This window comes from Sphaerodactylus townsendi, linkage group LG01 (assembly GCF_021028975.2).
Source record: "Sphaerodactylus townsendi isolate TG3544 linkage group LG01, MPM_Stown_v2.3, whole genome shotgun sequence".
NCBI classification, from domain to species: Eukaryota; Metazoa; Chordata; class Lepidosauria; order Squamata; family Sphaerodactylidae; genus Sphaerodactylus; species Sphaerodactylus townsendi.
Window position 1 is genome coordinate 44,513,189 of NC_059425.1, and position 17,082 is coordinate 44,530,270.

At 40.7% G+C, this 17,082-nt stretch overlaps 2 protein-coding genes across 7 annotated transcripts in view; one reads left to right on the forward strand and one right to left on the reverse strand.

Annotated features, from left to right (window-relative positions):
• The window catches only part of DHX57 (DExH-box helicase 57), a 41,194-nt gene extending 31,595 nt beyond the window's left edge, over positions 1–9,599 (reverse strand). Inside the window, exons 1-7 of one of the 4 annotated variants that reach the window (XM_048481741.1) lie at positions 9,508–9,593; positions 9,202–9,279; positions 8,501–8,578; positions 5,997–6,208; positions 4,597–4,749; positions 2,830–3,003; positions 1,358–2,175 (exon numbers count right to left, since the gene is read on the reverse strand). In XM_048481741.1, coding sequence (XP_048337698.1) covers positions 1,358–2,175; positions 2,830–3,003; positions 4,597–4,749; positions 5,997–6,199 — 1,348 coding nt within the window. In that variant the 5' untranslated portion in view covers positions 6,200–6,208; positions 8,501–8,578; positions 9,202–9,279; positions 9,508–9,593. Of the gene's footprint in view, positions 1–1,357; positions 2,176–2,829; positions 3,004–4,596; positions 4,750–5,996; positions 6,209–7,514; positions 7,589–8,500; positions 8,579–9,201; positions 9,280–9,507 lie in introns of those variants that run through there. The other 3 variants (XM_048481750.1, XM_048481759.1, XM_048481768.1) reach the window with 3 other exon arrangements.
• A 39-nt stretch (positions 9,600–9,638) lies between these two features.
• Positions 9,639–16,050, forward strand: MORN2 (MORN repeat containing 2). 3 transcript variants are annotated; one of them, XM_048481805.1, is made up of 5 exons: positions 9,639–9,750; positions 10,962–11,012; positions 13,420–13,526; positions 13,747–13,883; positions 15,502–16,050. In XM_048481805.1, exons 1-5 carry the CDS (start codon positions 9,732–9,734, stop codon positions 15,602–15,604), a joined length of 417 nt encoding a protein of 138 aa, XP_048337762.1. In that variant the 5' UTR covers positions 9,639–9,731; the 3' UTR covers positions 15,605–16,050. The 3 variants fall into 3 exon arrangements, with proteins under 3 accessions (XP_048337762.1, XP_048337772.1, XP_048337780.1); XM_048481815.1 differs by having other exon boundaries at positions 10,962–11,003; XM_048481823.1 differs by lacking the exon at positions 10,962–11,012 and having other exon boundaries at positions 9,640–9,750.
• Positions 16,051–17,082: the final 1,032 nt, after the last annotated feature.

Here is a 17,082-nt window from a genome sequence, read left to right on the forward strand (position 1 = left end):
CAGCTATAAGCCATGATGTTTTTAGCACCCTGATTATATCTGCTTTCTCCTTTTTTTATTGTGCACCAATCTGATATTGCAATTTGAATGCCTGCCTTGCTGTTTCCTCAACAAAAGTTATCTGAAAACAGCCAAAACTCTTCTACAGCGTACAACTGGAATTAGAAATAGAACAAAGATCCTTTTCGGTCAGAGGACAAAACAATGGGTTTACAGGCAAGCCAACCCCAAGCAGCTACGCCCTCCTAAGCCCACTGCCTTCAATAAGTCTAGAAGGGTGCAATTCTGTCTAAGATGGCACTAGTAGGCCTGGAGGACCTCATTTCAGCGGCAAATTCTGTCGCCTTGGAAAATTCTGCTTGTCTCGACTATGTGTAGACGGGAAGATGTGAACATATGCGTCCAAGTGAGTAAAAAATGAACGATATAACTTTGTACTCAAGCACCCTAATTTAGTACTTATTTTACAAGTGGCATGAGGGGGAAGACAAAAAGCCTTCCCACATACTGGACTTTTTCACTAATCTGAATGGATGGAATAAGCATACTCATGTGCAGGAAGATGCTCACATTAAGCTGCCCAGTCCAGTGAAAGCAACAGGAAGAATGACTATAAACTTTATTATAACCAATATTCTGCAAGTTTTCTTCACCTCCTTTCCAGCCCTTCCCTTCCAACATTCTCTATCCTGATTGCTCCAATATTCACCCCCTTACATTTGCATTCACTCATGCTCAAAAGAAAAATAAATCTTCTGTTTACGCTCTCTTCTCTCTTTGCCAGCAGTAAAGCTGGTAGGATCCAACCCTCTATTGCCTTATTCATCTATTTCCTGCACATTCCCCTCAATATCCTCAAACAGGCTGACTTCTTTCATTTTTGATGGAAATATATATCAGTTACAAAATTCTGGACAGAATGTTTTGCAATTTACCCTTCTTAAAGCAATCTGTAGTGTTTTATATGATCCAGTGATTACTATCCACCTGAGGACAAGATCTGAATTGAATTGAGAATCATGACATTTTGTATCCAAAAGAAATCTGTTTTCCTGGGCTGAGTTACATGGAATCACATACCCTTGCACGTTAACAGTAACCACCATGGACCTGGTAAGTTTGCAACAGGTGTGTAAGTGCCCAGTCAACACAACTGCATAAAACAATATTCAGCTACCTCCTTATTTCCTCCCTACAACATCTCTAAGCGGCATTGCAAGAAGAATGTCTGTACTTGCAAGTCCTCTATTATGCACTGAAGCACAAGCAGAGCTCTGGATCTGGGAACAGAACCCAGGAACATCAATTGCATACATGGGCATCTCCCTCAATAAGGATTTTACAGTATTCTACGTACCTTCAGAGTTCTGATATGAAACACATGAGCTATTTGAAAGTGCTCGCTTATCAACATCAGCTGGCATTCTTGCCAAAGGCGTGGTCAGCAGAGGAGGGACACTGTATCTGTGGGAAGTCTTTGTAAGCAATTTTGTTACCTCAGCTTCATCCTCTAAGCATGTTACAAAAGCATAAACCACAGGTTCATTAGACTCTGATGCCGTTAAGGCCTTTTCATACAGGAATTCAGCAATGTGTAACCGACAAGCCAGAGGCAAGTTCTCATTCGTAGAATAGAATGCCACAAGGGGTGGCTGGTAGGGATATTTGTTACCCTCCGGAAATCTTATTTCAAGTTCATACACAGGAATATTCATTCTGAGATGAGCATCTTCTTTAATGCTCGGGAGCCCTTGTTGCTGGTGTGAACGTTCATGCTTGAATCTGCACTTTGATCCAAACCTGCAATCTCCTCGGAGGTAATGTTTACAAACTTCCAAGGAAGCCGATTTGAGCCCATTGTTGCTATTGCCATTCCTTCGTTTTGACTGACTGAGAATAACTGTGAGGTACGTCAGGTTCAACATAACTGTCCAAACTTTGTTTTGAATTCTTTCCACAAATTTGTCACCACAGATGGAACTGAGGGCAAAAGCCTCTTCCTGTCTTTGTTCCAAACAGTTTTCAATAGATGTCTGAGCAGCTTTTTCTGTGATCTGCATCCTCTGTCCAAATTTTTCTGAGAAGCACTGCAACAGCAGATGCTCCAGTGATGCCCCAATGTTACCATTATAGGACTTCAGAACTGCTTGGCATCGTTCGCCATCAAAGCCGTACCTAAAAGAAGAAGGAAATGTAAAGGTGAGGTCCAAAACAGTAAGTACCTACCTCATACTTTTAAAGATGGTTGCAGTTAACCTGAGACCAAGAAATAAGAGAGCACACCATGAGTTTTTGGCAGTTAAATAATACTTATAAGTTAGGCATATGTGTATAAATTTGCTTTCCTTGTACATGATTCCATTTGCATAACTGTTCTGTTTTGTTGGGGGGCGGGGTTCAGAACATATAATTTTACATTTCCTGCATGTTTTGGAGAGAAAGGACATTTCCTGGCTGAGGGGATGTATCTGGGAAAGGGTAAAGGCTTGAAAGAGCAGGGAAAGATGGATCAAGGTTTCTATGAAATGATGGACAAGTGGGTTTCATTTATACGATTTCTACCCCACCTTTTCCTGATGGGTTAGAAGAAAAAGTGTACTGTCCTGACCCCCATCCCAAAGCACTACCACCACTGGAAATGTTTTAACAATCATAAGGACCAGACATGTACTTAAAAAAATATAGAATTAAAAATGCTTTGGATGTTAATTCTATGTCACATCCTACATTTCTGAAAATTATGCATAACTGCAATTAACATGAAGAGCTATCACCGTAACCCCACTTTCTGACTAATGCATTCTACTATATTTATTGAAGAGTAATTACCTGGAAAGTTTGTTCACAGCAAAAGAAGACACTTCAGTCTCTGAGATGTGGTTCAGAGGTGGTTGAAAAGAAGCACTTGTGGTAGTTTTAGAAGCGAACTCGTTTTCTGAGAAACTCTGCTCATCATCCAAGTGATCTGGTTCATCACAATCATCTCCCCCTGATGCAAGTACCCTGAAAGTAAAAAATAAAAATAAGAATTTCATTTAAAACCAAAGGTTCCATGGTTAAAGTCTGAGATTTGAGCCATTTATTTTACTGAACATAGTTAAATGATTGAGGTGGAAAAGGGGGGCTAAAATAGTCACAAGGTTGGAGTAGTCATTCAATTAATTTTTTAATTAAATTTGACTCAGGGTGGCTTACACAAACAGTTAAACAATATCAGTATTGTATTCAATACAATCAACAATCATAAGAATAATAAAATCACAATCATAATGATGGTAATAAACATTAAAACAGTAATATCAAAGATACACACTAAAGATTTATGATTTTTCTTAATTTAGAAAGGAAATGAACATAGGGTGAGAGTGATATGCTAAGGGCAGCATGGAGAAGGCGATATCACTTTTTCTTTCTCACTCATAATTCAGGGTTAAGTCAATCATACACAGACAACAGAAAGCATTTCTTTGGCAACACAGAGACAAATGGAACTATTATAGTAACCAGTGCAAGGTAACAGAAGAGAACAAAAAAAAAAAGAACAAGAGATCTGCTCCACAAGATCCAAGAAATCAAAGGGAAATTTAAAGCATGGCTAGACATGCTGAAAGACCACCACGGAAACACATTAGCTCAATAGGACAAAATAAAACAGGTAGGAACAATAAACTGAAAAACTATACAGAAAGATGAAAGGATGATAGATTCCCTCCAAAAAGAATCTTTTGAAGAAGACCCTATAGTTTTAGAAGGTGAAATGAAAGCTGAGCTGACAGCAACTGGGAGAAACAAATAATCAGGAGCAAATAAGATCTCAATTGAACTATTCTAAGATACAGAAATGGAGACCATCAAAATCTTCACAAGAATATGCCAACAAAGATTGAAATCAAAACAATGGCCCACAGATTGGAAAATATCAATTTACATTCCAGTTCCCAAAAATGGAGAAGTCAAAGATTGCAGCAACTATCAGACCATCCCATTAATTTCTCATGCAAGTAAAAAGATGCTTAACATCTTACAACAAAGACTGTTGCCACATATGGAATGAGAAATGTCTGATGTTCAAGCTGGATTCAGAAGAGGAAGAGGCACTAGAGATCATATTACAAATGTACATCATTAGGGCATGCATGAGAATTTCAGAAGAAAATAAGCTTGTGTTTTATCGATTACAGCAAGGCTTCTGACTGTGGATCATTAAAAGTTATGGCTGGTTTTAAAGGATATGGCTGACCCACAAGATCTGATTGTTTTGATGTGCAACCTGTACTCTGGACAAGAGGCTACTGTTAGGACAGAATATGGAGAAAACTGTGTTTGAGGCACTAAGTATGGAATCATCCTTACATAAGTAAATAACTTGTTTCTTTCTCTAGAAACATGGTAAGGCCACATGGCACAGCAGATATAAAAGTAAGCTTGATAAAGACAGTTGCCTTACATTTTAACGTTGAAACAATATCACGATTCATGACTAAAGTTAAAGACTTTTCCGGTTCAGTAGCCTAGATCTGAAACATGTAATGAGAACTGTTCTATGGAAGAGCAGTGTGTGTGTGTGTTTAATATTAAATAAATATTTAAACCAACTCTGAACCAGCAGGGAGATCTTGGCCTTGGAGCTCACGAAGAAGTTCTTTCACCCTCTTCTGATTCTCTGAAGTCATATGCAGAGTCTGAAGAGGCATCTTGGCTTTGTTTCCAGGTCTGGTCCGTTCATTTCCTTTGTTAACACTTGGCACACTTTAAAAAATATACAAAATATGATACTTCTAAAAGCATTAATGAAACAGTTTTAACAGTTTTAATTTTAACAGTGGCCAGCTAGCAGTATCAAGAATGCTTGTAAACAGGTTATATGGAAAGAGCCAAGTTCTTTTGCTGGAAATTTCTGGAAAGACATACTAAATCAGTGATGGCAAACCTTTTCAAGACCGAGTGCCCAAATTGCAACCCAAAACCCACTTATTTCTCACAAAGTGCCAACATGGCAATTTAACTTGAATACTGAGGTTTTAGTGTAGAAAAAACGGTTGGCTCCGAGGCGTGCATTACTCAGGAGTAAGCTTGGTGGTAGTTGGTGGCTTTGCTTTGAAGCAACCGTCCAACTCTTCCAACAGATGAATCACGACCCTAGGAGGGTTTACTCAGAAGCAAGTCCCATTGCCAGCAACTGAACTTACTCCCAGGTAAAGGACTGTGCTTTAGTTCTTTGCATGAAACTCAGTGGGGGTTTAACAGCGCTTAACAGGGTTACCTACACTGGCTCCCCCCAAAACCTAGGGTCTCTGGTTCTAATGCTTTAATAATAATGAGCCCAGCATTTGGCCCAGGCCAGCCTAGGTAATGCTGCGCATTGCCCACAGAGAGGGTTTCTGAAGTGCCACCTCCTGGCACCCGTGCGGCTATAGAGTTCTCACCACTGTACTAAATCAACAGGATTCAATCTGTAAAGGGGCTGTGCACAGCCTCATAGCAATCACAATCAGTTCAAAGATTAGTACAAGTGAAAGCCACAGCAGCTTTTTGAGGGAATTCATCAGTGAAGATCTTCCTTTCCTTAATAATATATCAAGTTTCCTGTCAGGTTAATAAAGTCCACTAGAACTTATTTATGATTCTCTGACCTGTAACAAGACACTCAGTATGACTATCATTAGCAGAAGTCACTCTTTGTTTCCAATATCAGGTATTCAGCGTACTGTCTCCAAAAGTGGAGAGGCACTGTTAGTTATGTGTGCCAAGTAGCTAATGATAAACACAAGGAGGACCCCACTCCAGCCTCAGTAGACAAAAACAAACCCCATTAAGTGAGCAATCTGTTGTCAGTAAGACCTCCGGCATGTGTCTTTGTGAGGTCTCCACTAAACAAACAAGGCTGATGCAGCTGAATATTTACTCTTATCAATTCTGGCTCTTTAAAAATCCAAGGAATTCAAAAATAGGAGTAAAGAAATTCTAGAAACATTAGATTATAGTACTTGACTGACCTGTCTACATCTTTTGCTCGATCGAAAACACAGAAGTCATCACCATAATCCCAACATTCATCTGAGCCTTTTCTGCTTCCACTAGCTTGATGCTTGCAAGAAGGTCTACCATCACCACCACCACCTCCTTTTCCTCTTCCTCCTCCTCCTCTCCCTTGTCTTCTACCTCCTCCGTTGGCTCGTCCTCGTCTCTTTGAACTCATTTTCCACCACTAAAGAGAAAGAAAATACAAATAAAGAGAAAATAAATTATGACGAATCTGATGTGGAGCCTGAAGGCACTGTGGACCAAGAGCTGCAAGCAACAGAACAAGCTCCAAATCCTGTCCTGCCAACAAAGGCAGAGCGACAGACAGAGCCTGATGGCTCTCCCAGCTGCATGGCCAGCTGCATGGCAATTATAAATGTGGAAAACACTGCCAGTCTTACTGCTACTACAATCTATACCCATACAACAATACCTGTGTTGAACAAAACCATTTACTTAGTGAGGTGAAAGAGTAATTAAGGTGCCTTGATAATCTAGAACAGTATAAACACAAAACCTTCCACTATACAAAAGTATACAACAAATGTATGAATCAAACAATTCTTCTGGTTCTGGTGGGTTTTTCGGGCTGTATTTCTTCTTCTTTGGAACACAAAGTATTCAGCAGAAGGCCATTCTATCTATAACGCCGTTCGCAATAGCAAAGCGTTTTCATAGGTTACTTCCTCAGTAGATTGTGCGGGTGGCCCCAAGGCTGCAGCGAACCGCAGAGGCGGGGGTCGGAGGGCAGTGTGGGCATGTCCCTCCAGCCGTCCAGAGCTGTGCAGGGAGGAGAGGTAAGTAAACGGGACACAGAGGGGCTAAAAGCAGCGCCCTCTTGCTGGTGCGGTTTGCACTGCACTGGTGGGAAGACGCTGCTTTTGAAAAACCTCACTCCCTGAGTGAGGTTCAAAAGCAGTGTTTTGCACCGGTTGGGGGGGGGGGGACAGCAGCTGTCCCTAGGGTGCTGTTTTCTGCCTGTGTGGAAACAGCCTTGGTAATCATACAAAATAAAAGTAATAAAGTGATAAAACATAACTTTATATAATAGAGATTAATTAAAATTATTTTACATTATTATAGCCCATACGGGGAGAAAACACCACACCAGGAATGATTTGGATAAAGATAAGTTTAGTCCAAAGGGGTTTGGAAATAGCCACCAGGCAAATATAGAAAGGGATTAAAGATATAACCAAATTGATAATTTATTATTTTTTGTTAATATTTATTAGTTTACAAACCAAAAACTAAGCTAAAGATTATTTAAGACTAATACCTACTAATTTAGTGCTCAATTAGCTACTTGTTAGGGGGTAAGAACAAAAGAGGAAAAAAAGGGTTGGAAGCAGTCCTTTTAAAATCCAGATGTTACCAAAGAACAGGAAAAAATGCAACCAGGAACCAAAAATTAAAATAAAAAACCTGTACAATAACAAGGGAAAAAAAGACTGAGGAATGAAAATATTTGATACAGTCCAATGACCTACCACTATGGTAATAGTTTGTTGAAATCCAAATCCTATTTCAAGTCTGGATCCAAATGTCCAATGATCCAAATGTCAAAAAATAAAGTCCAAATATCTAAAAACAGAATACCAGTAATACCAGTTTCACAGAATCAAAAGAAATCCACCAGAAAAGAAAGGGGAGGGGGGAGAAAAAGAAAAGCAGAACAGCCAAAATAGCCAAATTGACCAAGTTAGCCCCCCCCCTTCCAAAATCCAGGTAGAGTCTATGTAAACTGGGCAAGTTTTGTCTTATCCGCCAGATGGCAGCCTTCTGCTATGCAATGTTTCAGTTCAGTATTACAGATTCAGTGTAAAGTAGCAGGCTGATGCCATTTTATTGTTCACTCTCTAACTTTTATTCAAAGAGAGAAGGAGAAAGTGAAACGAAGTGTATAAAGTGAAACGAAACTTTCTCCCATCTCTCAGATCAGCAGAGATTTCTTTTTTTTTCCTTTTAGGAGAGTGAGACAGGATCAGGCACCCGCCTTACAGCTCGCAGCCCCGGATGTCCTCTTTCCTCCCTCCTTCACCAGCTTCAGCAGAGAATTGCAGCCTTTTGCTGCCTGATCTACCAATCTGCTAAACCTTGCAGAGAAAGACCTTCTACACATCTTTGGAGGTACAGCTTATTTTCTTCCAGGTTTCTTATGTGTGGGTAAAATTACTCACAAGTAAAGCCAGACTGCACCCCCTTTGTTTGAAGCAGAGGTTTGTACTGTTCACTTTCAGATTTATCGAATCCTGCATAAAGACTCTCTCTTCCTCTAGTAACTATAATATCCATTCAAAATACCAATGAAGAGTACGGAGAGAAAAGGAAAGTGGAGTAACGGAGGCAGCCTCTTAAAGCTTTTTGTCTGCTTGCAACTACTGATCTAGATTTGATCAAGGCTTTAGGGATCTGCCACCTGTCATATTACAGTTCCCAGTGTCAGGACAGTGAGATAGTGAGAGTAGGTACTCACCCTACTCAGCGGATGTAGCTAGGAACACAGATCAAAGGCTCCCACAGTGAGATGCCATGTTCTGGAAGTCTGAGGCATCTGCATCAGAGGAGGACTAAGTCAACAAAGGATGCAGGCCCCATTAGCAGGGGTGACTTACTTAAGCTCTGTCTTGGGCATAGCTTGGCCTGGTTGCAACAAGAATACTTCCTAGTAAGCTCCACAGACCTGGCCTTCCTCTGAATTCTGGCTCTCCGCCTGCCTGCCAGACCTCCTGCCTGTGCCTTGACTCTGGACAGCCTGACTACACCTTTGTTTGCTGCCCGCCTTGACTCTGGCCTGCCTGACCATGCCCTAGTTAACACCTGCCAGAAGCACAGCTTTTCTCTTAGGCTTCAGCCCACCACTGAGATGCAGGGGTACTGATACTGGCCAAACATATAAGATTGTTGCTAAAATGGCTGAACTATGGATAGTACATTGAATTATTACGGCAAAGTTACACATAATAGTTGCAACAACAAGTGCAAAGAATTACAATGGGAAACAACACACTACATAATGAAAAAAATTCAAAAGAAAAAAGCCTCATGCGAGAAAAATATCACTTTCTGAGTTACCAGTTTTTCTTTGCATAGTCTTGACACCCTAACCCTCAGCAATCCACTCACATAGTTACATTTCCTCAATAAACATATCAATTTATACTGAGATGAACTTACGGGATCGCTGTATCTACTTAAACTACCAATACCACTTTAGTATCCAAGGCAGAGGTCTTCTCCAGTCCCACTCGCTTCCTGAATGTAAAGGGGAGGGGAAGGCAGCGATTTAGAGATGCTAGGAAGTAACCTACCCGGTAGCATTTTCTGCCTGCAAAGCATGGCTCTGCCATTGAAGAACTTCTATAATCCAACCACATGACACGCTCTCCAGAGCTCCCCAAATCCCGCCAAACCGCGAAGGGCACCCCAGTCTGGCCCCTCCCCACCCACGTTACTTTGTTACCCAATAAAGCCTAAAGATACCTCAAATGCATCACGCCGCGCTCCGTTATTGCAATGCCGGTCTTCTGTCAGAACCGACTTTCAGCTCCCCACCCCCAACACGCCCGCACCGCCGGAAGTGGAAGGTATTTCTCGTCTGCTTCCGGGAACGTTGGGAATACGGTGTCTATGGCAACCGCAAGCATAGCCTTCTGATAGCTGGATTTTCCGGCCGGTAGATCTGCAAATTAGCTGCAAACCATACCATGAATAATAAAGGCGCAGGTACAATGGAGGATGTGCCCCTTCTTCTCTCTCTTTCTCCGTTTGAAAGATGGTTCTGTTTGTCACGTGTATTAGGCGCTGACTTGCACTGGTCATTTGAGGTGGTGCACGCGTGTACCTTTTTAGCCTTTTAAGTATAGAAAGTTTATCCCGAAAACTGTTGGAGGCAATTTTTGTTCCAGAGATGTACATGCAGAGGAAAAGTCATATTGAAAATATCTGAGCACTGACCAGTTCCCTCTTCCCAATGCTCAACACAGATCCACACCCCGCTGCAACTGAGAATGGTTTTCTCGAAAAGCACTATCTAAAATGAATAAATAAAATTGTAAACATTGACCACTAAGGTTTAGCACATCTGCATGTTTTCCCCTGGATCACACTCCTTTTATTCCTGTTGATTGAAATCTCCTTACCTCTGATTTGTCTTGACTATCCCTTTATTATCACTTTTTCCCAATAGTGCAATCTTAAGCATAGTTACACTCTTCTAAATAAACTGAGAAGATTGTATCTTTGGTTAGAATTTCACCATAATTCTTATCCCAAATATCTCCAGCCTGAGCCTTCAACCAGAATCCTATGCTGACATTTATCAAAATCCCTAAAATTCCCTCACATCCATCTGGATCTGAACACCCAAATTCCACAAGACACCATCCCAAACCCTGTAAGAATATTCCTCCACAGTGCCCTCAAGCTTTCAGTATGTCCTTTAATCTCTGCAACTGGGAACAGAACAAGTTGGTCTCCCAGTGTTGCAGCTGCTTTGTCTGCTTTCAACATCTGCTTTCAACATCTGCTTTATCTGTTTTCAACATTTTTAGCATTCATAGTCCATTCCAGTTACTGTGACAGTAGTCATTTCAGCACAGATTGGCAACATGACAAGACATTCATAATACCACATTTTAAAAAAAATCAAATACCCTAGTACTCCAAGTGAATTAGTATGGAATAACTAACACCCAAATGGAACAACATGGCACTGTTTTAATCATTATCTTTAAGTTCTTCTCTGATCAGTTTCTCTTCTAGAATTCCCCCTAAAGTATCCAAACAGCTTCAACCCTTTTAATGATGTAATTATTCATATATTAAGAATGTAATTGGTGCTATATATTAGGCCATTGTTTATTTTACATATAAAGTGTTTTGAGTTACTAATGTTTTTCTAAAAGATCAGTGACATTAATATTCTCTTTCAACAGGTGCTGAAGTTTATAAAATATCATTTATATTTCCAAATCAAGATAAGTACGGTAAAATATTTTCAGATAACAAAATACGTTAGATGGGTTGCTGTGTGGTTTCCGGGCTGCATGGCCATGTTCTAGCAGCATTCTCTCCTGACGTTTCACCTGCATCTGTGGCTGGCATCTTCAGAGGATCTGATAGTAGGAAAGCAAGTGGAGTATATATACCTGTGAGTAACAATTAAGATAGCAAGGTCAATAGGTGAGGGCATCCTGTGTTTGTGTGGAGCTGATTAGTTACTGTCTTGACTCTAGTGTTTTTTAACAGTGGCAGCCAAGTTCTGTTAATTTTTATGGTTTCTTCCTTTCTGTTGAAATTGTCCATGTGCTTGTGGATTTCAATGGCTTCTCTGTGTAGTCTGACGTAGTGGTTGTCAGAGTGGTCCAGAATTTCTGTGTTTTCAAATAATATTCTGTGTCCAGGTTGGTTTATCATGTGTTCTGCTACTGCTGATTTTTCTGGCTGAAATAGTATGCAGTGCCTTTCATGTTATTTGATTCGTGTCTGAGCGCTGCATTTCGTGGTTCCTATGTAGACTTGTCCACAGCTACATGGTATGCGGTAGACTCCTGCAGTAGCTAGAGGATCCCTCTTATCCTTTGCTGAACATAGCATTTGTTGAATTTTCTTAGTAGGTCTGTAGATTGTTTTGTACAGGCTTCTTCTACTAGTTTTCCTATGCGGTCAGTGGTTCCCTTGATGCATGGTAAGAACACTTTCCCTCTAGATGGCTCTTTATCTTTGTTCATGTGGCTTGTTCTTGGTTTTGCAGCTCTTCTTATGTCTGTAGTAGAGTAACCATTAGCCTGTATTGCCCAGTTTAGGTGATTCAATTCATCTTGAAGGAGGTGGGGTTCACAGATTCTGTTTGCGCAATCTACCAAAGTTTTTATGGTGCTCTTTTTTTGTCCTGGATGATGATTGGAGTTTTTGTGTAGATATCTATCAGTGTGCGTAGGTTTTCTGTATACTGTGTGGCCCAATTGTTGGTTTGGTTTGCGGATTACTAAGACATCTAGAAATGGCAGTTTTCCTTCATTTTCTTTCTCCATAGTAAATTGGATGTTTGGGTGGATCTTGTTGATATGGTCCAGGAACTTGTTTAGTTCTTCTCCGTGGGTCCAAAAGGTGAATATGGTGGGTTTTTTTGGTGTTGTTTCCAGGGCTTGTTCCTCAAAGTGTTCCATGTAAAAATTTGCTATTACAGGGCTAAGAGGACCACAGGGCTAAGGGCTATTACAGGGCTAAGAGAGCTTACCATATGGTTCCGTTCTCAGTCCATTTGGCTACCAGTACTTAAAAAATGGCCTGATAACCCCACCTGCAATACAATGAACTCAACCACACCTTTGCATAGCAAGTTTCACCCAAACACTTACTGATTGGTTCCCCACCCTGGGACATGGACAAATAAACCACACTAAACTTTCCCTTCTCACTAGACACAGTGCGTAACAGACTTCAATCTGTGATACACCTCTGAAGATGCCAGCCACAGGTGCAGGCGAAATGTTAGGAACAAGATCTATTAGGCCATGGCCACAAGCCCAGAAAACCCACCACAACCACTATGAATATTGCTTAGAGGAGACAATGTGGATGGGGATTTAAAAGCTTTTGCACTGGCAAAAGTCTAAAAGAGAAACCAGAAGGGGTGAAATGCATTTCCTTTAACTGAAGTATTTCACAGTGCATCTCGTGCTATAGTTGTCAGCTCTGGGGTGGGAAATTTCTGGAGATTGGGGTGGGAGGAGCCTAGGAAGGCAGAATTCCGGGAGGGACCTTACTTAGCAAGGCATAATGCACCAATTCTACTGCCCCAAGCTTCCATTTTCTCCTGGAGATCTATAAGGTCTGCTTGGAGTTTGGCAGTTCAACTCTGTACTGTCTGTGGAAAGGGATGTTATTGAACACTGGGGAACCTTCAAAATAATTGATGTTCAGTGGGAAGGTGACATTTTAAAGTGCTCCCAACTGTAACAGGGCACTGTTTAAGAAGGGGGGCGATGAGGAAAGGAATACCTAGCGAATGGAGGCTTCTCCTCACCCACTGTGCTTCCCTGTTGCGGGGAATTTCTTATGTAACAAAATACAGTGTTAGTGATCTGGCTACAGCTACTGAGGACTTCTTTAAAAACTGGAATAGTAACATAAATTCTAAGGGGCCTAAATTTCTGGCCCCAAAGACTGAAGAAGAAACCTAGCAGAAATTGCAAACAGAGTGTGTGTGTGTGTGTGTGTGTGTGTGTGTGTGTGTGTGTGTATGAAAATGGTGATCAACAATAAGCTGATGGCTAAATATGTAAAATTAGTTAACTGACAATATACTGTATGTTCAAATTATTATGTGTATTAAATGGAATTATTAGTTTTACTGAGTTTCTTTATCCACATTTTCTCCTATTTAATTAGATGGTGAATGTACAAGAACCCTTGAGGGAAGTCTTGAAAGAAATGGACATGGAGTACATACCACACCCAATGGAATTATATATAGAGGAAACTGGGAGAATGATAAGGTACATTTCTACTTCTTCCACATGAGTACTCATATGAGTGGGCTTTTTGCTGTCTTGATCGTATTCATTGTTATTTGGCAGCAAGCCCTACAATGTTCAGTAGACTTTTTTCCCAATAAGTGTACATTGAACTGCACCCTCACATTTATTAAATGTATGGAAATAAGTCACATTAAGGAATGGTTATTAAATTTGTTATCTTCATTTCTTGTTAAATCAGATGAATGGTTTAGGAAGGCTAGAGCATCCATCAGGTGCCATTTATGAAGGTGAATTCAAAGACAACATGTTTCATGGAATAGGAACTTACATATTTCCTAATGGAGCAAAGTACACCGGTCAGTTCAATGAAAACAAGTAAGTTGAAAGGAAAGTATCTGTAAGCTTGTTCCTTTGATGTAAAGAATATATGTGAAGAATATTCATCTTTCACTGATACTTCTGGCTTAGTATTAGTGCTGAAGAAAGCTCAGTGAAAACAAATGAATTAAAAATCTGCGGTGTACGTTTATTACAAGCACAGGAGACAACTACTGTGGTGAAGGCTGACTTCACTAAAACAGTTACAGGCTAAGTTATAATATTAATGTTACATATGTGTACACTTTCAATTCGCTTACAAAAGTCTCAAGTTGGTTAAAAGATAAGCAAGAGAATGGGCTCAGCCCAGGTTAATCCTTTTCAGCCTTTTTCTGCTTCATTTAGCTCAGCAACTTCAACCAAATGTTCATTGTTACATGTCTTGCCAGCCAGGCTGCTAGCTCCAAACTAGCTACAAAATGTACTCAGTCTTACAGATGTCTCTTCCTTAAGTCACTCCAACTTCCCCTGTAAACTAGAACTATCCCTATTAATCCACACATTGCTAATAATGGATTTCCCAACATTAATGTTGTCCAGGAATTGTGGCGCTTCTGCAGGTGGCAGACTTGTGCAAGCTTTAAGCCAAACATATTGATTCCAGCGCTTGATCATTGCTGAGATGAATAAATTAGAAGTATCAATAGGGTAGAACAGTTTAGTAAGCCAAACATAGCAACAGTCATTGTAAAACAAATGGAGGTGCTACTGGTGGGGGAAAGGTTTGACCTAGGAATTGGGATGTCTGTCTCCTTTTCTGGATGGGGTTGCATTCCCCCTAAAGGAGCTTGTTTGTAGTATGGGGGTGCTGCCGGATCTGGACCTCCTGTTGGATAAACAGGTGGCAGAGGTGTTTAGGAGCAACTTTCATCTGCTTTGGCTGATGAACAGACTTCATTCCTTGCTAGGTAGGAAGATTTTTGCCACTGGTTTGTGCCCTAGATTAGAATTTTGCATTGTGCTGTGTGTGGGGTTGCCCTTTACAATTGTCTGGAAACCACAGTTGGTACAACATGCTGTAGTCAAACCATCAACTGGAGTGGGTCATAGGGATGTATGGGTCATATTATACTTTCCTATTCCATTGACACTGCTGCCCAGATTTATTCTAGTCATAATTCATAGTGCTGGTATTGATCATTAAAGTATTATATGGCTTGGGGCCAGCATACCCTAAGGACCATCTATTCCCATATAAATCTCCCCAACTACTCTAGTCATCTTCGGAGAGCCTGCTTCCGGTGCACCCAGTTCCTGAAGCTAGTCAGATGACAATCTGAGAAAGGGCCTTCGTGGTCATGGCACCAAAACTTTGCAACTCCCTCCCCAGGGAGATTTCTTCATATCCCTCTATTGTTGTTTTCTGTCAGCAGCTGAAGACTTTTCTGTTTTCCTTGGCATCACCTCACTAACTCTAGAAGTCTTCTTCCCTGCTTATCTGTGTTTATATGATTTGTTTCAGTGTTTTAAATATTTGTATTTTAAACACTTTATTAATGTATGAAATGTTTTAATGCTTGCCACCTTGGTACCATGAGCTGAGTGGAAAGTAGGCATAGATTAAAAAAAAATATTTTAAAAATTCACTAAACATGCTGGTTTTGTCCTGTTCCAGGTTGGAAGGGCAGGGAGAATTTACAGACACACAAGGCCTGGAGTGGGATGGTAAATTTCATTACACAGCAGCACCAGGGCTAAAGCTCAAGCTGGAAATGTAGAATATTTTAGAGTGGAGAACAGACACGGAATTCTTGTTTTATCGAGTCAAAGCTTTTCTACAACAAATATTCCTTAACCACCACTGTTGTTGTTTTAAGCAAGGTACCAGATAAACTAAGCACTGGGTCATTTTGAATTTGAGATTCAGAATGCTAAACCCTTTGATTCCCCCCTCTTAACTTTAATTCTAAAACTCAAATAAATCAACACACAACAGCTGCAATGTAATGCTAATTCTAAAAATATGTGCAAGAAAAAGTTTTAACTTACAGTAATTTATACTTGAAAATATCAAGATTATGATCAATACTGACAGCTGATATCTATGAGGAAAAAGAGGGTGGACATCAAGATAGAATGTAAACAAACCAATAAATGATATTTTGATGATCTGTCTGCTTGTGATTCCATCATCTACTTAATTAATAAATGAGAACTCAGCTTCCATTTGTACTTCTGGATTCTTTGTATTCTTTCCAATATTGTCAGTATCTGATGTATTAACTTCTAGAGGGATGCAAAAAATTATTTTGATTTCATTTTTGTTTGAAAAATTCCATTATTTCTCATTTCATTTGTTTTTATATTCATATTTGTTTGTTTTCAGTTTCTATTCTATCAATTTCAGTGGGAAATGTGCTTTTAATCTGTATCTTATTTATTTTTAATCCACGTTGGATGAAAATTTCAGAAAGGGTACAAATGACATAAAGGATCTTTTCAGTTTAGAAGAAATCCTAAGGGCTTGTACTCCTTGCCCTGATGAATCATCACTGCTAGATTTCAGAGAGATGAAAGAAAGGACCCTAATATTTTAGGCAATTGTCACATGACAGAGATCCCTTCCACACATGCAGAATAATCCACTTTCAATACACTTTCGCAATTGTTTGCAAGCAGTGGCATGTCTGCCTAGGGACAAGGGGTATCCTCTGTCCCCAGGCGCCACTAACCTGGTCACGTGGGAGGTGCAAAATCAGCACCCCACGTGACCAGGAAGATGGCAAGGCAGCAGGAAGTCCTGCTGCCTTGTCGTCTTCAGGCTTCCTTGGCCCCGCCCATGTCATCATTGATGTGGGCAGGGCAAAGGAAGCCCAAGGACACCCCCCCCCCCAAGCCTTGCCTGCCTCCGGCTCGCAGCCGGCAATCCCTTCTGCCCTCCCGTCTAGGGAGAGCTGAAGGAACTGAAAGGCTCTGTCCTTGACTCCTTTGTTTTTATAAGCACGGGGGCAGGGCTTGGGGTGGGGAGCCACCCTCTTGAGCCCCACCCCCTGGCATAGCGGGGGTCGCCCGGAGAACAGCTGTCTCCAGGTACCATTTCCCACCATACGCCTCTGTTTGCAAGTGGATTTTGCTGTTCCACACAACTGGAAAGTACATTGAAAGTGGATTGAAAGTGCATTATTCTGCATATGCGGAAGGGGCCTAAGAGAACGGAAGGAAGCTTTTTTCAGCTCAAGGAAAACTGGCACAGTTG